Source organism: Mytilus trossulus, chromosome 5, assembly GCF_036588685.1.
Source record: "Mytilus trossulus isolate FHL-02 chromosome 5, PNRI_Mtr1.1.1.hap1, whole genome shotgun sequence".
NCBI lineage: Eukaryota > Metazoa > Mollusca > Bivalvia > Mytilida > Mytilidae > Mytilus > Mytilus trossulus.
Genome location: NC_086377.1, coordinates 35,813,443 through 35,836,431, shown reverse-complemented (window position 1 = coordinate 35,836,431; position 22,989 = coordinate 35,813,443). Strand labels below are relative to the sequence as shown.

General features: G+C 31.2%; 1 protein-coding gene across 1 annotated transcript; it reads left to right on the top strand.

The window, feature by feature from the left end:
• The first annotated feature begins 3,267 nt into the window (after positions 1–3,267).
• Positions 3,268–7,951, top strand: LOC134719615 (vitellogenin receptor Yl-like). Its single transcript, XM_063582606.1, has 5 exons — positions 3,268–3,335; positions 4,130–4,198; positions 5,292–5,402; positions 6,280–6,429; positions 7,752–7,951. Exons 1-5 carry the CDS (start codon positions 3,284–3,286, stop codon positions 7,931–7,933), a joined length of 564 nt encoding a protein of 187 aa, XP_063438676.1. The 5' UTR covers positions 3,268–3,283; the 3' UTR covers positions 7,934–7,951.
• The last annotated feature ends 15,038 nt before the right edge of the window (positions 7,952–22,989 follow it).

The window sequence follows — 22,989 nt, the reverse complement described above, 5'->3', positions numbered from 1 at the left end:
TTAATGGCACCACATTGATAAAACAAGAAGATTTCGAATAACTCAAAAATAAAAGCATCTATTATCCTTCAGACATTTTTTTAAAACGTTATAAAAAGACAACAAGTGGTTTGTGGTAGTGTTTTTTTTATTTATGTAATTCAGATTTCAAAAATACTTTTATGTCAGCAAAATGATATCATTAACGTATAAAGTACAAATTCATGGTTCGGTTATATTTACATGTTGTTTACGAAGGGCAACCCTGAACTATATTTATGTGTGCTTTATATATATTATAAAATGGAAAATATTATATTATGTCATATTTCATTTTTAGTTCGATGTGTATCTAAATTGCTGATTTAAATATGTTTCATACATTAATGATTATAAACCCTATTATATAAGTGTACACGTATAGAGCTGCTAAATTCATGCTACACTTCACATTTCATAACCAACAAATATTAAAATAAATATTTGAAAACCTGGCGAAAAAAAGTGAACAAAACGTGTCAACACATAATTTTCATTTAAAAAATCATAAATTTGCATCATGCATTATAATATTTATAAACTCCGTGTATATTACAAAATATGTTTGCGACTGGTTATATATAAACATTAAATCCTTGTTCTACATTTAAAAATTAAGTTACTAACTAAAGTCAATTTTTGTAAAGCATTCATGATTGATACGTTAGATCAAAAACTTATGTGAGCATATGGCGGTAAGAAGGTTTTTTTCTGCCCCTATTTATGGGTATTATGTGTTCTTGTGTGTGCGTCCGTCCGTTCCTTAGATCGGTCGATCGTCTGTCCGTCCGCCCGTCTATTCCGCTTCAGGTTGAAGTTTTTTTTGTCGAGGTAGTTTTTGATGAAGTTGATGTACAATCAATTTGAAACTTGGTACACGTGTTCCTTATCATATCATAAGAGATTTTACCAAATTTCCATGGACCCCTGAACATAGAAAATTAAAGTGCGGATGGGGCATCGAAGTAATATTTTGGGAAGACCATAAAAAGCATCTCAAGATAATCATAATTCACAAATCAAATTGTAATATATAACATGATATGCATTGATATAGCGTTGATTAATGGGATCAAAGGGGAGTAAACTCACAATTGTGTGTTTGCTTATGTTTTTCGTCGCAAATAACTTTAAGCTGTGCACCTTCAATTAGGTTAAATGATCAGATACAGTTAATGCACAGTGTATTTATTTTTATTTATGTATTCACTTTGATAGTGTTGACATCCGCTGGTAGCGTTGAACACATTGTGCACATTTCTATTTTTTGTTTATTTTTGTTTTTTGTTTGTTTGTTTTTTATGTTTTTATATTCTTTTTTGTTGAGGATGCCTGTTTATTTGGCAAAATTAATCCATAGCATAAATGATTTATAGTAAAATGTATAAGAAAGTTTAACAAGAGACTGTCGGAGCAAAGATAAACCGTTATTATTAATATTTATTTATGTTTTGGCATTTTTAAATATCACATGGACAATAACTCTTAAACGGTGAAAGTGAACATTGTTAATATAAAACTTGCACTATATTTGAATATCAGTTACTGTTAAAACATATTATCTTTGGAAAACGACGGCATTTTTTTCATAATTTGACTCGATGTGATCTCGACATTAAAAAATCTGAGTAAAATTCAGACACAATTTAGTAAATTCAGATTTCAAGACATGTGTAGTGTATTTAAATGGTAACGACAAAACGGTCATACGTGGGATGATTAATTTTGCAATGAAATGGAATTGAATTCCTAGAGTAAGTATTTCTGGGAATCAATTCATGTCGTCTCATCCAGCATAACAGATATATAGTAGTATTTTCTTATAGATTCTTGATTTGACTTTAAAAGACTATAAAATTGAGAATGGAAATGGGGAATGTATCAAAGAGACAACAACCCGACCATAGAAAAAACAACAGCTGAAGGTCACCAACAGGTCTTCAATGTAACGAGAAATTCCCGCACCTGGAGGCGTCCTTTAGCTGGCCCCTAAACAAATATATACTAGTTCAGTGCTAATGAACGCCATACTTATTTCCAAATTGTACACAAGAAACTAAAATTCAAATAATACAAGACTTACAAAGACCAAAGGCTCCTGACTTGGAACAGGCGCAAAATTGCGAGAGAAAAAACGTTTATAATTAGATATTAGGTTATTCACCGCAGACATACTAAAATACACAGCGGGACAATTTGACTGCTATAAGAAATGAACTAGATTTACGAGGCAGAAAATAAGTCTTGTGTTAGATCATCTACGAACTACTGACCGGGGTATCGCAATGCTCGTTAACGTGCATATAACGTTGCACTATGCAATGCTTTGGGTACACGCTAAATTCCGAGAGGACAAAAAAAACAACTCAACAAAATTGTCAAAAGTTACATTACTTAGCATAACAAGATGGCTATAACAGTAAATCTTAGTGACCAATACTCCTATGAAGATGAAAGGTTTATACATTTATTTGAAACTTTGCACCAAAATACCTATTAGATACATTAACTTTCTATTGAATCCCATCTTACAACGAATCTAGCAAGTTCCTAAACTGTTCATTCCACGGTGAATGTAAGATAGTATGACATTAATTCTTATATTAGAGGTATAATTCTTGTAAGTTCCGAAGTGTCTGAAAACAAGAATGTGTCCATGGAACACGGGTATTCCTTTTGGACTTTCATTTCTATTTTCAGTGTGTACTAAGTTTTAAGTTGATTGACTTCAACTTCATCAAAAACTACGTTAACCCAAAACTTTAACCTAAAGCGGGAGAGACGGACGAACGGACGCATAGATCGAAAACAGTATGTCCATGCATGGGGCAAACATGGGTTTTCGTTTGCAATAATATACTTATCTACCATAACTACAGGTAGGACAAAGGCAATTAAGGGGATTAAAAAGAGACTATATAAGTGCGTCTTCATATATAGGCACTCGTCTAAACATGATCAATCTTTTTTTGTTTGATGATCCTGTATTGCTGATTATGAGTCAATTTACATTCGTATATTACATATAGTCTGAACACAGACACCATAAAATGTATAAATAGTACAAGGTTGCATAAATATAGTGTTAAATTTTAACGTCCATTAACTGTTATTGAAATGTGTGTAATCTAGAACATGTTTCCGAAAACAAACTCAATTTAAAATTAAAGACAAATATACATTAAACAGCTTGAATTGCTTAACTGTGACTTAAAATATTGTCCAATCATATTAAAGCAAAACCTGACTTTGCTACATTATAAAGATGATGTTGCATTTGTTGAGCAATAGTCTGGTTTATACTGTGGACAAGATATGTAAGTATTTGATAATTTTGATTGTTTAACAAATCATTTTATACGAAATGTTATAATTTGTATTCTTCTAATTTTTTGCAGTTTAAACCTTTCTGAACCCGTCATTGCCCATTAATAAAAGAAGAGCTTTTTACGCAACGTGTGGTTGTTAGTGATCTCAGAGGTTTGGACCTTACAATTGATAAATCCAATAAACCTACATCAAATAGTATATTCAGTTCTGACTGAACGTTCAAGAGTGCCATCAACGGTTGCAGCTGGGCGTCCTCTTAAAATAGAGCTTTACAATATCATAGAAATTGATTATACTTGGCAATACAGGGTAGTATTTTGTATTGCTGGTATTGCTAAATAATGCAAAGTATAACCAGGTAGAAACATAGTGATACTATAGTGTTTCGGTTTTTTTTTAATTTTTACACTGTGTTTAATCCATTTGAGAACATTTGTAAAATGTCAAAAATAATTATACCACAGTCTTAAATAATACCAATTATAAATGTCTAAATTGTGTACAATTTGGAAATTAGTATGGCGTTCATTATCACTGAACTAGTATATATTTGTTTATGGGCCAGTTGAAGGACGACTCCGCGTGCGGGAATTTCTCTCTACATTGAAGACCTGTTGATGACCTTCTGCTGTTGTTTTTTTTATGGTCGGGTTGTTGTCTCATTGACATATTCCCCATTTCCATTCTCAATTTTATACTCAAGATATCATATTAAAAAGAATTACAAGTTGGATTTTAATTACGTTAATTCCTCATTTGATATTATCAGTTCTCTTTTTAGTGTCCTGTATCACATTGACAAGTATGAAGGTAGTACTCGTATTTGGAGTGTTTTTGGCAACAGCTTTGTGTATGTATATTAATTAAGAAAGCATCAGTAACAATTTGTTGTAACAGTCTAGTCTTTTATCAAAAACTTTGATAAAAGTACTGTTAGACTAAGAAATGCTTTCTAAAGTTGAAGCGTATATTAAAATAACAAAATATGGTTAAGCTTAAAGTATTTAAAGATAAAAGATTAAGAGCAAACAACTCTTATAACAAAGCCATGATACTAGACCGAGGTGAATCGACTGAGCTAATAACTCAACACGTTACTTTTGTTTGTATCATTTGAATCGCATTAGTATCAATACAAAATTTTAAAATGTTAAACATGTAAATCTTTCCACGAGTTCTGAAAATAAAAGTACCTTTTTTCAGCAATGTTGTCTGTTTTTTGTCGACTTTACAGTTTATATAAATTTATAAACAAAACGCACAATGTTGTGAACTATAGTCAGGTCTTCTATTTTAAATCCAGGAAGTCAACAAAAGCATATCGCTGTTCGAATTTCATAAATCGATTGAGAGAGAAAAAAAACAAATCTGGGCTACAAATTAAAACTGATTGAAATATTTATAAAAAAGTACCAGAATTATAATTTAGTACGCAAGACGCGCGTTTCGTCTACACAACTCATCAGTGACGCTCAAATCAAAATATTATTCATAAAGCCAAACATGTACAAAGTTCGTATTTTATTTGGCCTTTTTAAATGTTTTGGATTCAAGCGTCACTTATGAGTCTTTTGTAGACGAAACGCGCGACTGGCGTTTATATTAAATTTAGTCCTGGTATCAATGATGAATTTATTGAAGAGCATTGAGGATCCAAAAGTCCAAACATTTGTGCCAAATACCGCTAAGGTAATCTATGCCTGGGATAAGACAATCCTTATTCTCAAATATAAGAGGACTCCGACACAACAGAAACATAACACTAAAATGTAACACACACATACACGAGCTATAATATAACAATGGCCATTTTCCTGACTTTGTACAGGACATTTTTAAGGGAAAATGGTGGGTTGATAATGTTTTTTCTTTATCTAACATTTTTGAGAGAACATGGTTTAAAATAATCATCAGCAAATCAAATAATGGTGGTTTTTTTTCAGGCTGTACAGACGATCAGTATGAATGTTTAGACGGGCAATGTATCGAATCGAGATACAGGTGTGATTCCCATGTGGATTGTAGTAGAGGAGAGGACGACATGGGATGTTCTGGTAATTGATCGTTTCAGAGTGTAATGCATTCTGTGAAATATTTTCAAAAATGTACATCAAAAAGTCGTGATTGTTTGAAAACGTCCAACGCAATGGAAATTCAACCAATGACGTTACGTTATTTTCATTTTGGTGTACGAACAATGAGATTGCCGATAGTCCTTTAGATTCTGAAAAGGCCAATAACAACTTTATCTTTTCTATTTAACAAATTCTCTTTGTTATAATAGCAGATGGAATACAATTTGACGTGAGGTTTTTCTACATCAATGTATGAAATTTGAATTAATATTAAATTAATATTCAACTAGGAAGTTAAAAAATTATCGAAACAAATCCTTTAATAAACCAAGTACAATTGATTGTAGATTAAATTCAAACTTAGATTAGAAAATTACCTAGTATTATAAGGGATGCATTAACCATAGTTCAAAGTAGAAAAGGCCTACTTTATAGATTACGTTATACTCTCATGCTTTTCTGGATTCGCCTTTATCCGTATCGTCCAATCCATTTCCTTTAAGGTCTTTATCTTTAGTTGTATATTATTGGTTTTCTTTAAATTACACTGAGAATAGAACATGTCTAATGAGATTTCACGAATATCGTTATCAGTAGAGAACATCATAGACTGAAAATCATTCTCACTTAACGAAATATATTTAATCATCTATGACAAGTTGTATTCTATGAAGCATCAACCACATCTGTGAAGAGTTTATCTCTATCTTCAGCATTTTGTCATCAAAACCTATTCTTCTAAATCTTATTTCAAACAAAATGTAAAAAAAACTTTATAGCTTTTATAGTAATGAAACTGTAAAAGCGTATTATTTTTACAAATGTTTAAAGTGATTTTTTTTTATGATACCTACAGGTTGTGAAAGTTATAAGTTTAAATGCGCTGTTGAAGAAAAATGTATTACATGGTCTTGGGTATGCGATGGTATGGATGATTGTGATGATGGCTCTGACGAACGTGGGTGCTCCAATATCTGTTGGAATATCGACATATATCAGTTTAATGGTAAGTGAAAGTACTATCCTGGTGGCAAAGGATATTCAACTTTGATGTTTGATACTCTGTTTCAAAATGACAAGCTTTAAAAACGAATGACATAACATCAATGTATAGGAATAGAGAAACTAAAAATGCAGCCTAAAATGAATGTGTGTTTGTTTTCCAGAAATGAGTAATTGCAATGTTGTCTAGAACAAAATTTAAGAGTGATTATCTAAAAAAAATTTATTCATTTAAAATATGCACCTTACGTTTTACTTTCAAAAACTGTTATATAGTTCACAGATTTTTTAAGCTATAAGAAATAAATTAGAAAATAAGGGGTTTGTTGACAAAACCTAATGGCAATATATGGATGAAAATAGTGGATTCCGAATATCTGGCAAAAAATTTAAACACAAACCGAGCAAACATCCTTGCAATAATGTACATTGCACAGTTGATTTGTACATGTAATTTAGATGTAGTTGCCTTGAGCTATACAATTTAAGAAAAAAAAACTTCTTATATGCACTGAGAGTGAATGAGAGAATTTCTGATTTTGTTTATACTTAATATATCGAACTTTATAACTGGCTATTGAATGAACTTTACTAGATAACGTGAAATGAATATACATATAACTTCAAAATTGTCAGCTGTTGTTCTCAGACATAGAGGACAATAGAGGACAATACAAAAAAAGGTAAAATGTAACAACTGAATCCACCGAAAAGAGAAAACTGTGACTTAACAGGGAGGAAAGAGACGAGAGAATTTAAATTGGATAACATAGACATGCAAACAAAGGTCAATACATGATGCCGTATAAAAATCAAATAATCAAAATCAAGCGTTTTTTACAAGGGAGTATATTTACATATGTTGTTCAGCGTAAATTTTGTTATTGACCGTTACCTCTCCAAAAAAGTGCGTTGCTAACAGAACATTGAATTAATAAAAAAAAAAAGGTAACACCATTATCATTATTATATGTCCTTCAACCGAATTAATTTAATAAACTACATGCTTTTAAATTCGTGTTGAATATGTGTGAACCTAATTATTATTATACCGATGTTAAAAAACTTCTTATTGTCTTTGTTTCCTAGATATAGTTACAAATTGATATTTTTTAGGTTAAATTTTAGGTTTATGTAATTATATTAAATAAACTGTTTTACCATTGTATTACCGTTCTACCTGACACATTATTGTTGTATTATTGCAATTAGTTTTAACTTTCGTTTTGGCCGGCAAACTTTTAGAGGTTTCAGCATTCCTGTCACGCTTTCTATCTGATGTTATCATAACAAAACATAATATTATATGTGTATTTTTACATACAGCTGCAGGCAGAAGACGCAGTAATACAAGACCTAGTACTGAAAAACCAGTATCCAAGGGCCTCGACAAAAAAAGGAAAGTTAAAGCTACCCGAACAAATACGTCCAGAGAGAAAGATGGAGCAGAGAAAATAGAGTATAAGCTTGAATTGCTCAGGTTGCTCAGGAGAAGAGACGAAAAATAAAATTTTAAACGTTCAAAAGAGTATGTTAACAAACAATTTTTATCGTCCATGGACAATGATATTGACAGCTTTTAAGGGCATACGATACAGTTTTGATCCTGTATTTACAAGTTCATGAAAATTTGGATATAGGCAATTTTTTAGCTGATTAAATCAAATATGTAATAAAAAATATACCTTCATGTGCTACTTTTTGCGTAAAATGAGGTCGAAATTTTGTATATTTGCTCGAAATTCAGATTTGTGGCCGTAATTTCTTTTTCGAAAGAAAGACATAACTTTTTTGTTATAAAAGATAAAAACAAATTGTTTTTTGTTAAATAATCGGTAATTTCTGTATTTTATAAATATCTTTTAAAAATTGCATTTTTTTTATTCAGAAATGACTTATATTAATCAAATGTTCATGAATTGAGGAAAAAACGCAATTTTTTACTGCATGTTAATCACAATTAAAAAAAACCTCTATTTACAGTTTTATACAATTTGAGTCACATAATCTCCCTGCAAAATGAAACCAAATGCCGTTTTGAAAAATAGGGGTCCATGAACTCGTTTTCAAATTAAATCAGTTTGAATGATAAAAATCAGTCGAAAAATGCATCTTTTCCCGATATGTCACAGTTTGACGTCGCGAAAATAACAAATTACGTTAGCAACGTCATTACCTTCCCTGTAACTGTATCGTATGCCCTTAAACATCCCTTTGGCTATTTATTTTAGGTATTTTTTGACATACAGCTCTTCAACGGTTTCGGTACTTATACATCTTCGGATTTCAAATGTTTGGCTTTGAGCGTTCCTGATGAAGGTAAATCCAGAAAAGCGCTTCGGACGCAAGAAATTAATAACGTGTTGTTTTCAATATTTTATTAATATTCCTTTATATATTTTAATGTCATACATGTATGTCATTTCAACACTTGATGTCGTATTAAAACAATATGTTAAGCAATACTGTAAACCAATCGCTTTTTTTCCGAAACGACAAAAAAAATCGATAACATCAAGCATCTCAAAAACTGAAAGCATGTACAACTTTGATAATTTTAATCAAACTACATCAAGTAAAAATGAAAAATCGCAAAATTAAATTGCATCAAAATAGGCTTGAAAGCGTTAGGCACGAATTTAAGTATACGCGACAATGACTGGTGACAAAGTATGTTTGTAATTCTACACCTTTTAAATCAATATGAATATATGACAGGCTATTTTTTCTTCAAATAACGATGAAAATCTTTTTCAATGGCAATTATAATATTATGTTAGACCCAAGTGATAGTGCATGTTTTTTATCATATATATATTCTCATGATTCTGATGTTTTTGAATTCACCTTAACATTGCTTATTTTAACTGTTTTTTTCCAAATAAAATATTTCTTGCAAATGGAATATTTTGTGTTTTCCTGTATATATGATTTACTATGACGTCCAAGTTTTGAGCTTAACACTGATCGGCTGCTATAACATAAAAATCAATAGTCATCAAAGGTACCACGCTATCAAGTTAATACGCCAAACGCGCGTTTCGTCCACATAAGAATCATCAGTGACGCTCAGATCAAAATAGTTATAAAGCCAAACAATTATAAAGCTGAAGAGATTTGAGGATTCAAAACCCCAATATTGTGCCAAATACGGCTAAGGTTATCTCTGTTTGAAATAAGAAAGTCCTTAGTATTTTGAAAAAAATCATTTTTTAAACGTTTTTACTCTGGAAATTCACAAAAAATACCATCTAATCGATATTCATGTCAACACCGAAGGGATGACATCTAGACTGGATATATCGTCAGTGAATAAACATCCAAAAGTAGTGGCACCGACACTGTGGTGTATATAGTTATCAAAGGTACCAGGCTTATAATTTAATACGCCAGACGCTAGGCAGATAACATGATATTATGCGGAATCTTACACTAAACGGTATTTTCTTCGTATTTCCTTTCACATTAACAGTTTAGAAGGAGAAAAATGACAGATATCGACACTTTATCATTCTTTAAGGCACATGTCTTACGGAGGAAACATTTTAATTTCATTCTTTCATAGTGTGTGCTTGGCTAAAAATCAGTTAGGGCATAATGGCAATGTTTGTTAAAATTGAGAATGGAAATGAGGAATGTGTCAAAGAGACAACAATCCGACCATAACAAACACAACAGCAGAAGGTCACCAACAGGTCTTCAATGTAGCGAGAAATTCCAGCACCCGGAGGCGTCCTTTAGCTGGCCCTTAAACAAATATATACTAGTTATTTACTACAGTTCAGTGATAATGAACGCCATTCTAGCCTATTTTCCTTTGACCGTGGAACGAACCAAAGATCTCCCGTCATTTGGATAATAACATGATGTAGGCGGTCAGTTTTTATTAGTGGAGGAAGCAGGAGTACCTTGAGAAAAACCACCAACCTTCGATAGAAAAACTAACAATCCTAGTCAATTTAGATTTGGGAATATAGCACCCGCACGAGAGGGGTTCGAACCCATAACCTCATTGTTAACTGACTAGTGGTTACGGTAGTTACTAGTTAGACCACTCTGATACCGAGCCCAATCCCCCCCTTCCAACTCAATTCTAGTTGTAACTGCAATGGTGAATCTTACACTAAGCATAAACCCTAAGTCTTGAAATTTCATACAATGAGAATCTTGAGATCTTTTATGAAGATCTTGAAATTCAAATTTTGCAGCAAGAATACCTGACGGGACGTCCATACCACAGTTAAGTTGGTTCTGTTATTTCTATTAATAGATAGACAAATCTGCTTTTGGTCATATTAGATAAACAGGCTGATTATTTTGTAATACATACACGTATATTCGTATATCCAGATCAGTGCGTGCTGATAGATTTAAAACAGTTGAAAAATCAAAGCAAATACAAACTTGAAGAGCAATTAACACAATGACGAAAAAAAAATAATTGGAAAACAACACATTTAATAATTTCATGCGTTCGAAGCGCTTTTCTTGATTTTCTTTCATTAGGAACACTCACAACCAAATATTTGAAATTCGGATATGTATAATTTCCGAACCCGTTGAAGAGCTATCTGACAAAACATAACCAAATAAATAGTTCATCCTCGATAACGCCATTTTCTTTCTGTCTATTGTAATAGCTGTTGTAAGCTGTGTATCGATCTAATAAGTAAATTAATTTACAGTGTTTTACTTATGTTTATTTGTAACAACTGTCTCAGGTTAGAGGGTTTGATCTCTTGCAAACCTCTGTAACCCGACCGCATTTTGAATGTCAACGTTTGTAGTCATCAGCTTGTGGTTCAGTGGATTATTTGGTACCTGTCAATTCTTTATATTTTTTTGTAGAAAAGTTAGGCATTAAATTTCTATTTTGAATTGCTATACATTTGGTCATTTCGGGACACTGAACCTTTCTATACAATAACAGTTTCACTATTTGGTAAAGATCATTCGGTTATATGAATATATATTACGGATTACAAATGTGTCGAGGTTTGTGATCGATAACAACACAGAGATGTCAGTATATATTCAGGAAACTGCCTGGGTATATACGACGATTTTATCCTCAATTGGAATCTCAAAAACGTCATCATAACACCGGTTACTATGTGACGTAGTCAAAAGCTATCAGACTGTCAGAGGCTCACAGAGGGAAAATTATAACGCGCTTCAGTCAGTAATTCATTTTTAATACAAAATCACGTAATTTACACTTTTAATTCTTAAATTTAATGTTAAAAGTGTTATTATAAATTATAACATACACGATAAAATTATGTTCAGAGGAAATTAGAAAATCCTTCACGTATGCTGAACATATCAGGTTGGGTTTTTCAATATATGTGTTGTCAACAAATACCTGCACTGGAAAATAACATTAAGTCAGGGGTAATCCGTAATATATGTGTAATTCAGGTCTCAGAAAGGGTATATACTGTGACATTCTTCGCCTTCGGTTCAGGGGATATAAACTCTAAGCCGGGAATGTCACAGTATATACCCTGTCTTAGACCTGAATAACATATAATATAATATTTACTGACATCTACGTAATGTATCTAAGTTAGATTGTTGTCTTATTTGGAATCATATTCTTATTTTTCCAATTGAAAGGATCAAACTATGTGTCTCTGTAATTGCTAAAGAAATGATTCTTAAGAACAAAATAAAAATACATGTATATGCTTATGTATATATGAATAAATATTTTCAGTCACGTTTACATTTAGTAAATGTCTTGCGACTTAATAAGGTAAAACATATTACACAGTGTATTCTTTGAATTAGTCTGTTCTGTTGATGAACACATTTCATCTATACAATATTGTCAATAAAGTGTTTGGTAAAACAATTTTATTCAACAAAAGATAATATATTTTTGCTTTTCAAAACAGAAATTGTATCAAAACTGGCGTGTTATGTCTCAAATTGTGACTTGGATCAATTCACATCCGTTACTTTGAAATATATTGACATGCTCGTAGATTTAAAGTCAATTAGGTCAAAACAATAAAGAATGTGTGTTTACTTCCTCATGCTGCAAACAAAACGGGTTAGGTAGGTATGGATTTTTTTTTTTAACATTGAGTCTATGGGATCAACATTGTGACTTTAACAGTGCTTAATCAAAAATGGCCAAAACAATTTTAAGGTATGGAATAAAAATAAGGGTAGGCAGGAGTACAGTTAACACACATACTTTATTTTGGGCCTTATGATGAACTTAACTTTGATTAGTTTCCGATAGATAGTTTTATTATTATGGAAATGTTTTTGTTCATCGCTGAAGAAGTTGTTTGTAATAATATCATCTTAAAATATGGTAATTCACATCCGTGAGCATTGTCCTCTAACAGACGTTCTAAGTTATCAAAAATATACAATCGGTACAGGTTTGGTCTCTACTTTGAACTGATAACTGATAACATATTTTAATTATTGTTTAGACATAACACTCTCTAAAACGTGTATTTTACGTGGATATTATATCTAGTCGTGTATGACAGTGGTTAAATCAGTAGACACGAAAGAAATAATTTTGTAACATTTTACAACTTAAGATAATTCACTAATGTTTAAATCATTACAGGTTTATAATTCGTTTTTGAATTTTTTTGCTATTTTTACAGTTCTTGGTCGGTGTAAGAAAAATATTTGACCTCGCGTGTAAACTATCTCTTTTTCGGCTAGAGATTGGTCGAAATTAAATTGTTACGATATTTTTTTTTTCCTAATTTTACTGCAGTGAGTCATGAAAAAGACTATCATGTCTGATGACGTCACAAGTACAGCACTTTCTTCAAATCTTTAAAAGGAAAGATGAAAATCAAAAGAGAAACAGATATCACGGCTATAAATCGTGTTTTATGACATTCCTTCTATCACAACCTTAAAATTTTTATTTATTAAAAAACGTTGGCCAGCCGCTCGCTTTTAACTCTAATATTTAACTGTCTCGAGTTTATGGTGGGTTTTGTTTTGCGCAGTCTTTTTTTTTGTATTAGCCATAGTGTTGATAGTTTATTTTCGGCTAATGAGTTTAAATGTTTCTTTGGCACATTTTAACTTTTTGGAATTTTGGATCCTCAATGCTCTTCAATTTTGTACTTGTTTGGCTTTATAAATATTTTGATATGAGCGTCACTGATGAGTCTTATGTACTAAATTATTATCCTGGTACCTTTGATAACTATTGCCTCTCTTTTAAGAAGTAGCAACTACTTTTGACGTATGCTTTGTTTAAAAAGATAAATAGAATGTATGTACTCTTATTAAAAATGTTTAACAAAACATATGTACCAATCTATATAAAATTAAAGGTCATGCATACACAAAGTCATTCAATTAAATACAAATTTATGCATAGATAATGGGTAATAGTATCAGGCCTGTATAAGGTTATAAGTGATACATATTATTTATTCTAACTGGTTTCATCCTTGCAACAGCTAAAATAACCTAGTCTTGAGAAGCCTTTGTTTTTCAAAATATAAAGTTTTGTAAACAGTTGATAAAAAAGTATGAGCAGATCAATGACAATTTATTATATATATATTAAATTTGTTTTCAGAAACATGAACTGGATTGCACACACGTCAATTAAAGTTAATGGACGTGTATTTTTTAACCCTGTCCTATTTGCACATTTCATGTTGTCTATCTTCAGACTAAATATAATATACGGAACTAAACAGACAGATTTTTAGCAATACAGGCTCACCAAAAAGAGATTGATCATGAATAGTATTAGAAGAGTGAATAGTTGTATCCCTGGTAGAGAAGTCTATTATTGCAAACAAAAATCCATGCTTTTTTTTCAGAATAATTTTGTTCAAAACTTTCAGGAATCAGACCTCAAATATAATGATTGATGTCATCCTATTTTACATTCTCCGTGGAGAGACCAGTTTAGGAAATTGTCATTCTAGTCGTAAGATGGGATTTAATAGAATGTTTATACAGTTAATAAGGTTTTTTGTTGTAAAGTTTCGAAAAGATTTATAAATGTATCACCTTCATAGAAATATTGGTCACTAATATTAATTGTTATAGCCATCTTGTTTGGCTATTGAAAGTAATCTTGATTGTACTGTTTGACCAAGTTTGTTAAATATGAAATGTAGTCGTCCAGTCGGAATTAAGCGTGTAATGATAGTGCCACGTTCTATGCAAGTATACATGGTATAGAACATTGCGATATCCCATTGAGTTGTCCGTAGGTTGCCTGATACAAGACTTACGTTCTGCCTTGTCAACCTAGCTTATTTCTAGTGGCAGTCAAAATATCCTGCCGTTTGTCCTGGTATGTCTGCATTGCATAACCTTCTATCAAATTATTTCTAAATGGTAGTTAATCCTTTATATTCAGGAAATGAAACTATAAGCAATTCATACAATATGTATGTTACGCAAGGTGAGACGACATGGATGGATTGCGAGAATGTCGGACTGCCACTGGCCTATCAATGTTAAATTGTACATGTTGTATAGGGACACACAATTTGCATTAAGCCAACTACTGATCTACCGAAGAGTTGTTTTCAGGATCCTTTAACGTGCACAGCGCACAGTGATGGCATTTTCTCTACATGAGGCATCATATTTAAAGTACATATCACTAGTAATTAACGTTTAGTCTTTAACAGTCATGTTGATCTCAACATCACCTGAAAAGTCTTCTACGGAATTTTATTAACTTTTCTTTGTTGTTTAATTTCAAAGCTATACATAGTTCTCTATTTGTGTTATCAAAAGCGAAAATAGTATTTGAAATAGAAAGTTGCATTTTACTATATACATGTACATTAATATTCAGAAACCATGAATATTCCTTTCAGTATAATTAATATGTGGAAATTAAAATGTCTCATAGATGTATAATATAAAATATGTAGGTCTAAAGATTCCTCATCTGAAGCATATGTATTTTGTTTTAATTAACAAAATCGCATATTTTTTTAGCACAATGCACTGATTTATGTATCGTTACATTAAAACGTAATTATTCTTGTTTAAAAGTAAAAGATTTACAACTAGCCATGATAATTTATTGATTGATCGTTGATTGCTGACGGGTTAATGTCCAGACAGATATGTTGTACGTGACCAGTATCTTACTCAAGACAGTCATACTATTGCATATTTAATGTCAATACTCCAAAAAAAAAACATATAGGAATAAATAAAACTGTCATGACAGAACAGGTATATCGACACAGTAAGACCACCTTAATATCGCTTGTAAAACAAATATAAGAAAACAAAATTTCAACTCTTTTTTTTTTAAATTCGCTAAGATTGATAAGGAATTTACATATGCACAGTTGGTTATTAACTATGATAATGTATCCGGCAAGATAAGAGACTGTAATCCACATCTACAAAAATAAAATAATTGATTTCACTCTAATTCTATAGGTAAAAAAACGAATTAAGGCAGGTACAGTGGGGTGGATGTACTACTAGATGAAGTAATTTGGTTTTTATTCAAATTTAGTTTAACCTGTTTTCAGAGTTCACTTAAGGGAGAGAAAAACAAAGTTGTCTCATAAGAAAGGTGGTCTTTTAATACAGGTTCAATCTGTATGAAATGCACTACAGACAAATCTAAAATGAATGGTCTTATTACACAGGTTTTTGCTTAATACACATTTTTAGATTTTAAAAGGTTTTAAGCTGCCAGAGTCTGACATTGCCTTCTTTGTCTTGTTTAAAAAAACATTCAAGGATATTGTTGATGAATATATTGAACCATGCTGTCCGAGTGAAGAGTTCACCGCCATACAATCTCACAACAACAACAAAATATTTAACATTTGCACAAATACTATATAAATGACATTTTTTCAATTCATCTTCCTAATAATTTAATGAATCACCCGATCTAGTTAAAATGAAGCAGTCAATAGAACATTTTCTTTTATACAAACAAATTGCTTGATTTCATATTATAAGGATGCATGAGCTTTTAAAATTGCTGTTTTCCTTTTGTTTATCCTTGTATTTATGCTTTACTTATTTGTACTTTACCGGAAAAGTTTATACTAGCATGAAATTATGTTTTATTGTACTGTATGTACTGTCAACCAAAACACTTTTTTGCGTCTTTGTCAGATTTATTTCTTATACTGTATGTACTATCAACTACAAGAACTTTGTTTTTTTGGGGCCTTTGTCAGATTTATTGGTGTCTTTTGTTTGAATTTCTTGTCTATTGTGTTGTATGTCTGTTATATTTGTTTACTCGGTTTTAGCTGCTGGATCAAAATTATTGTTACACTAACTAATTATGTCTTTTTTGCTCACTCACATTAGTCAACAAAGCGCAAAACTAGACAACTGTCATACACAAGGTTTGTTGTTAGCAATAAAACCAAGTTTAGACCACTATTTTCTTGGAAAATGCCTGTACCAAATCAGCATACAGTTACATTCCATTTGGTCCGAATGTTAACATATATTTATAGTCTAACATTCGATTTTGTATTGTTGTATGGACTTCCCCCTTTTTGAGTTGACCTTGGAGTTCGGTATTTTGTAAAAACTGCTTTCCAGTGGGACATTGACGTCACAATAACTTTTGCACCACATGACTGTCAATTTAAAATAAACAGCATTGCCGATTTAACGCCCCAATCAAGTTATATACCACCTTCTACCTAAACATAATTATCTTAGATGTATGAATACAGAAAATATTGTAGATTATGAAAAGTGCTATTTCCTGTTATTTTGAGTTTGAACTTACATGAGCACCACGGCGGGTGCCATAGGTAGTGCAGTATCTACTTAGCCTTCAGGACCACATGAGATCCAACCCAGTTGTTGGTAGAGTTCGTGTTGCTCATTTGTGAGTTTCTCTGTTCTGATTTGTACATGTCATCAGAATTTATAAACCTATTTTATTATGTCTACGCCGTAAATTATACTTTTTTGGATTAATTTGACAAAATTTAAATAAAAACGGATAGTGTCTTAGTTTATGTGGTTTTAAATCAATGTCAACATTCATGGTATCAAATCTCCCAACGTAACATATTTAAGTGAATAAAAAATGAAAACAACACTTAATAATTTTCCTGCGTCCGAATGTAATAAATTCGACAATACACTGTAAGCTAAAGGTATTTTCACACAATTAGAAAAAAGAATGGAAAGGGGGTACGTAAACCATGAAACAAGTCAAATTCATTAGTTGTCAGCAATTTGGACAAAGCTCCATTTAAATTTGTTTATCGATATTTCCTTACGTTTGTTAATTACCTGTTTCAAATTAAGACATTTAAAGATCCGATTTAATTTTATGGATAACAAAGAAGATATAATAGATATAGCTGTCATTTGTGAAAATTCATAAAATCTTATGAATTATATGATTTTTAAATATCACGTCGTGTCGAGTTGATAATCGTTTCTTATCTATTGTTCAAACAATAGTTACATGAAATAAAAAAAACAATGTTCAGATATCATTAACCAAATAAAAAGATCAATCAAGGTAACAAACTCAAATGAGGATATCGCATTGAGTCCAAAAATCGCGAGACCGGTTGCATTGACAGTAAGAGCGTCGTCTACCAAGCATGCATCAAACGCGTGCGAACCCACAACCCATCAAAATGGCACAATCGGAAATAGAAAACAATCTGTAAAATAACAGATTAATCGACTACTCTGGTATTTAAAGATCTAGGATAGCAAAGACATATCGCTAGTGGGTTGGTATGTTGACTTATATAATTACTGTTCAGCCGGAAACACTAAAAGCAAACAAAAATGTATTATACAGATATTACAGGGTTTAACAATTTAATTGAACCAATATTGATCTGTAACATTTATAGATTCAATATTTTAATAATAAAACTAAAAAAAAATAATCACATTCATAATACTACTTCTACTACTACTACTACTACTACTACTACTACTACTACTACTACTACCACTACTACTACTACTACTACTACTACTACTACTACTGCTACTTCTACTACTTCTACTACTACTACTACTACTACTACTACTACTACTACTACTACTACTACTAATAATAATAATAATAATAATAATAATAATAGTAATAATGATATTGCTAATAAAAAGTAAAAAAAAGAGTAAGATGTCCTGGAAAATGTCTTACAACATCCTTCATTTCGCGTAATAAGTCATAAGTTCGCCATCTTTCCACGTGTAGGCTTGGTCTGGCATGTATATCCCGAATTCATGATCTATCCTGAATATGGGGTAATTTATCTAAATTTAAATATTTTACTTTTAAGAATGTCGATCAAGGATGATATGGTTAAACATGTATTGACAAACTTTGTTGTTAACGCACAACCTGTTTTCAAAAATATTTTGTTATATACTTGATGTGTATAAGATGCATATAGAAGTTTATGATGGTATATCATTAATATTTTTAAATGAAAATATGTTTTTAAACGTTTTGTTAATTTTCCACACCGGTTTTCTAAACAATATCGTCATTTGTTTAATCGGTAATACGATGCATGATGTAACATAAGGTCAACAGGTCTATACGTGTTAAGTAACAAAACAAGGATTTTCAATATTAAATGATGAAACAATTTAGATATATATCTAACTTTAAATGACATAAAAATTTACAATAACACGCTTTGCCGAACTGTATATGTCTTACATAATATTTTGTATTAAATGGTTCATTGTGAACAAAAATGAATATAATTCATGGTCGCTTTTCGGAAACGTGTAAATTTTGACAAGCCATGAATTCGTATTTTATAAGTCAATGATTTCATTCTGGTGATATACAAGTTATTTTGAAATCTGAAAAAGGAAAAAAAAATAAAAATGCGATAATAAGAGTATATGAGTATGTTAGAAACCATGATGTATATCTTAAAGAAGACCTGTGTCGTGCTTGTGGTTTTTTTTTCAATTTTTTAAGAAAATATTAATATTGCATGCAGTTGCCACAACAGTCTCTGATTTACAAGTGTTAAATTTTGGTTGATTTCTAGTATGCAATTAATGTTCATTAATGTGTAGTGTAATCAGTATTTCTGTGTCATTTACAATATAATTTATGTAATGTAACTCCTAAAACATTTATGATCAATTCATTGATATTTTAATGGACTTGAACTGGACCAAATTATCGTCATACATCTAAATTAGATAGTGGACGATAGTTTGGTCCCTTTTACGTTCATTATAATATTAATGAATGCTTGCTGTCTGGTCATTATAGACGATCTTTCATTCTATTGTACAAATTTGGTGTAAATAGGAATATCTAAAAAAAAAAAAAAAAAAAATATCTTGTGTTTCATTTAAATAAATGTTTGAATTATGTTGATATTTGCATATCACATTTTGAAAATGATTTAGAAATATTTAAAAGTTATATAACAAGCCTATTTCTATCATCAAGGAACGCAGCTAAATTACTTTTAAAGCAGATTGTGGTCGTACCAGTCGACACAGAAACCAATAATGTGATGTTGGTATGACGGAAACAATACACAGAAGTTCTTAAGAATTAAATTATAAATACTGATCATTAAGGTCCGTGCCCTCTACAGAAAATCACATAGAAAACTATCATACCATTATCACATCTCTGGTTCAAGAATCTTCTGAATATTTGATGCTCCTTAATACGTATTGGTTACTTAAAAGTATTTGTAGAGGTGTATAATACTTATTTTTTAACTTTGAATGAGTCTATACAGCAGATAATTTATTCGACGCTTATATTCCGGAGTTCGACAATTTTAAGAAGTATGGTTTACTTCCCAAGGAAAAAAGCGTTATATTATACATGCACACTCCCAATGATTTGACATATACACATATATACATTGTTTGAGAAAGCATATTGGGATTTTTCATGTTTTTGTAAACATTTGCAGCAAGGTAGATACTACATTGTATAAGACAATGTATAGTTTACATCCAATAAAATTATGGATTTGAATAGAATTTTCCTTCTTATTTATTTTTCGACATTTATCCAAAAGTTGATAACAGCTAACAAAAAATGCAAATAAAGACCATCATCAAGCTTGAATTGCATGGCCATTGTTTATTTGTTTAGACAGTACAAAACAAAGTTGTGAAATTTTGTTAAAATGAATTTCAACGACTTTTTGAAAATGCTTTTGATCGAAATAATAACTAAAGGAAAATCGACATAAACTCTTTAAAACTTATTTATACCAAGATACCTTTCTAGCTTCATACAATACTTGATACCTGATTATTGGTAAGAAAACAACCATAATAAAATGTAAGTCAGATAACTGACAATCTTCTTTGTATTTTTTAAATTATATAATAACTCATGGTAAATAGTATCACTTTTCAATAAGGATGCAAAATAAGTGCGCCTTTGTAACTTGAATTTCAATTAAATCTTAAATCATAATCAATGTGACATTTTTATATGTATATTTCCGTCACCTTTTTCATGCGGAAACGGTCGAATTTCATCAACATGCATGCTTTCAAAACTATTGAAATTGTATGTAGGTCTGCGTGTGGATGTCCTTGGTTTTTTTTTCTTTTTCTTTAATTCTTTTAGGTCATTTTTATCTTTATTTATTTAGATTAATGTTCTCTATTCTTCATTATTTAACCGCTCGTTATTCTCTATTTTATAATGTTTTGCCTGTTTTTGCTATTTATTTTTGTTTTTTATTCTGCTTTTTTATCTATATTCTAAAAAAACAAGCCAGACCCTCTTGATTCAGAACACGTAGCTTCACAATTACAAATCGAAAATAACTCTCTTTGTATGTGTTAACTACATAAACATCCGACTTAAGAACCTCACGTGGGCGACAGAATTAAACTTAAAAATTTCAAGTTTGTATGCATATCGTTTTCTTTTTAACATGTTGGTTCGAAACTGGTTAATTAATCTTAATTTTGTTATTCTATCTGCCTTTATGTTGATATCGCTATTGGTACATTGAAGATAACATTTCGTCTCCTTGTAATCGAAATTCGACCTATTGACAACTTACTAATGCAGCATTTCATCACCCAAATTAGCCGGATGTTTTCTGTAAATTGTTAACTTTTACAAATCGTGCTACAGCGTCATTGTTTGATAAACTTTATTTATTTAGAGTAGCAGATACCTGTTATGGAGAGGGACAGAATAAAATTGAGAATTGAGATGGGGAATGTGTTAAAAAGACAACAACCCGAACAAAGAGCAGAAAACAGCCGAATGCCACCAATGGGTCTTCAACACAGCGAACACATCACACACCCGGAGGCGGGCTTCAACTGGCCCCTTAACAAAAAATGTGTACTATAGTTCAATGAAAATGGAAATAACACTAAACTCCAAAACATATAAATGAACTAAAATTAAAAAACATACAAGCCTAACAGGTCAGAGGCTCGTGACATGGGACAGGCGTAGAAATGCGGCGGGGTTAAACATGTTTTGTGAGATCTCAACCCTCCCCCTATACCTCTAGTCAATGAAGAAATAACAAACACACAGTAAAACTAAGTTTAAGAGAAGTCCAAGTCCGATGTCAGAATTGGTAACAAAAGAAACTAGGCAAAATGACAATGATACATACATTAACAAAGAACTACTAGCAGTTACTGACATGACAGTTCCAGACATCAATTAAACTGATTGAAAGATAACGTCTTCATCATATGTATGCCAGTTTATTGAAAACACTTTATCATTGTGTCATAATTTTCTCTTTATACTGAAACATAATTTGTACAAAAGTTTTTAGTAGAGGCATATGAAAAGGAAATTTGTTACTGTCCTCTTTTATAGAAACTTTACTTAATATAAACTCCATCTCAATTTTTTTAAACTGGTCAATTTCATATCTATTTTGATAATACATGTAAGTCCAGCAACAGAACATTTACTCTGTTATTCATTAATGTATCTACCTACGCACATGATTATTATCAACTGAATATTGATGCAATTCATATGTTTTTTCTGGTGCCATTCTTATGTTCATACTGCTGAAGAATGTGTTTACCCCCAGGAATATATTACCTTAGCTGTTGTTGGCAAACCCTTTCGAAATTCAATGCTGTTCAAATTAGTATTTTTGCTCTTTAACTTTTTTTCATTCGAGCGGCTCTGATGAGTCTTTTGTAGACGAATTGCGTGTCTAGTGTACACAATTATAAGTCTTGTGTCTTTGAAGAGTTTTGTTACGTTACTTGTTAAAATGAAAGTTTGACTATGAGAACATTATATATTAAAGATACTCGTATAATTCTTAAGTAAAACAATGAAGTTTTTGAAAGTAAGATAGGGAATCGGTTTCCATTAAAGGCATTGTAACACACTTGCGTTGGAATGATTCGCGTAGTGATTTTGAACTCTTCTGACTGTTACATATAATACCTAAAAGGGACCACATATGTGTATTTAAAACGTTACAGTCTTGCAACTAAGCCCAAGAAATCACATCAAAATGATGTTTGGCTTATCATCTGCACCACTTAAAAAAAACACCATAATTTCAAATTAAACTGTCACTCCAATTAAAATTTGTTAGATGACAGA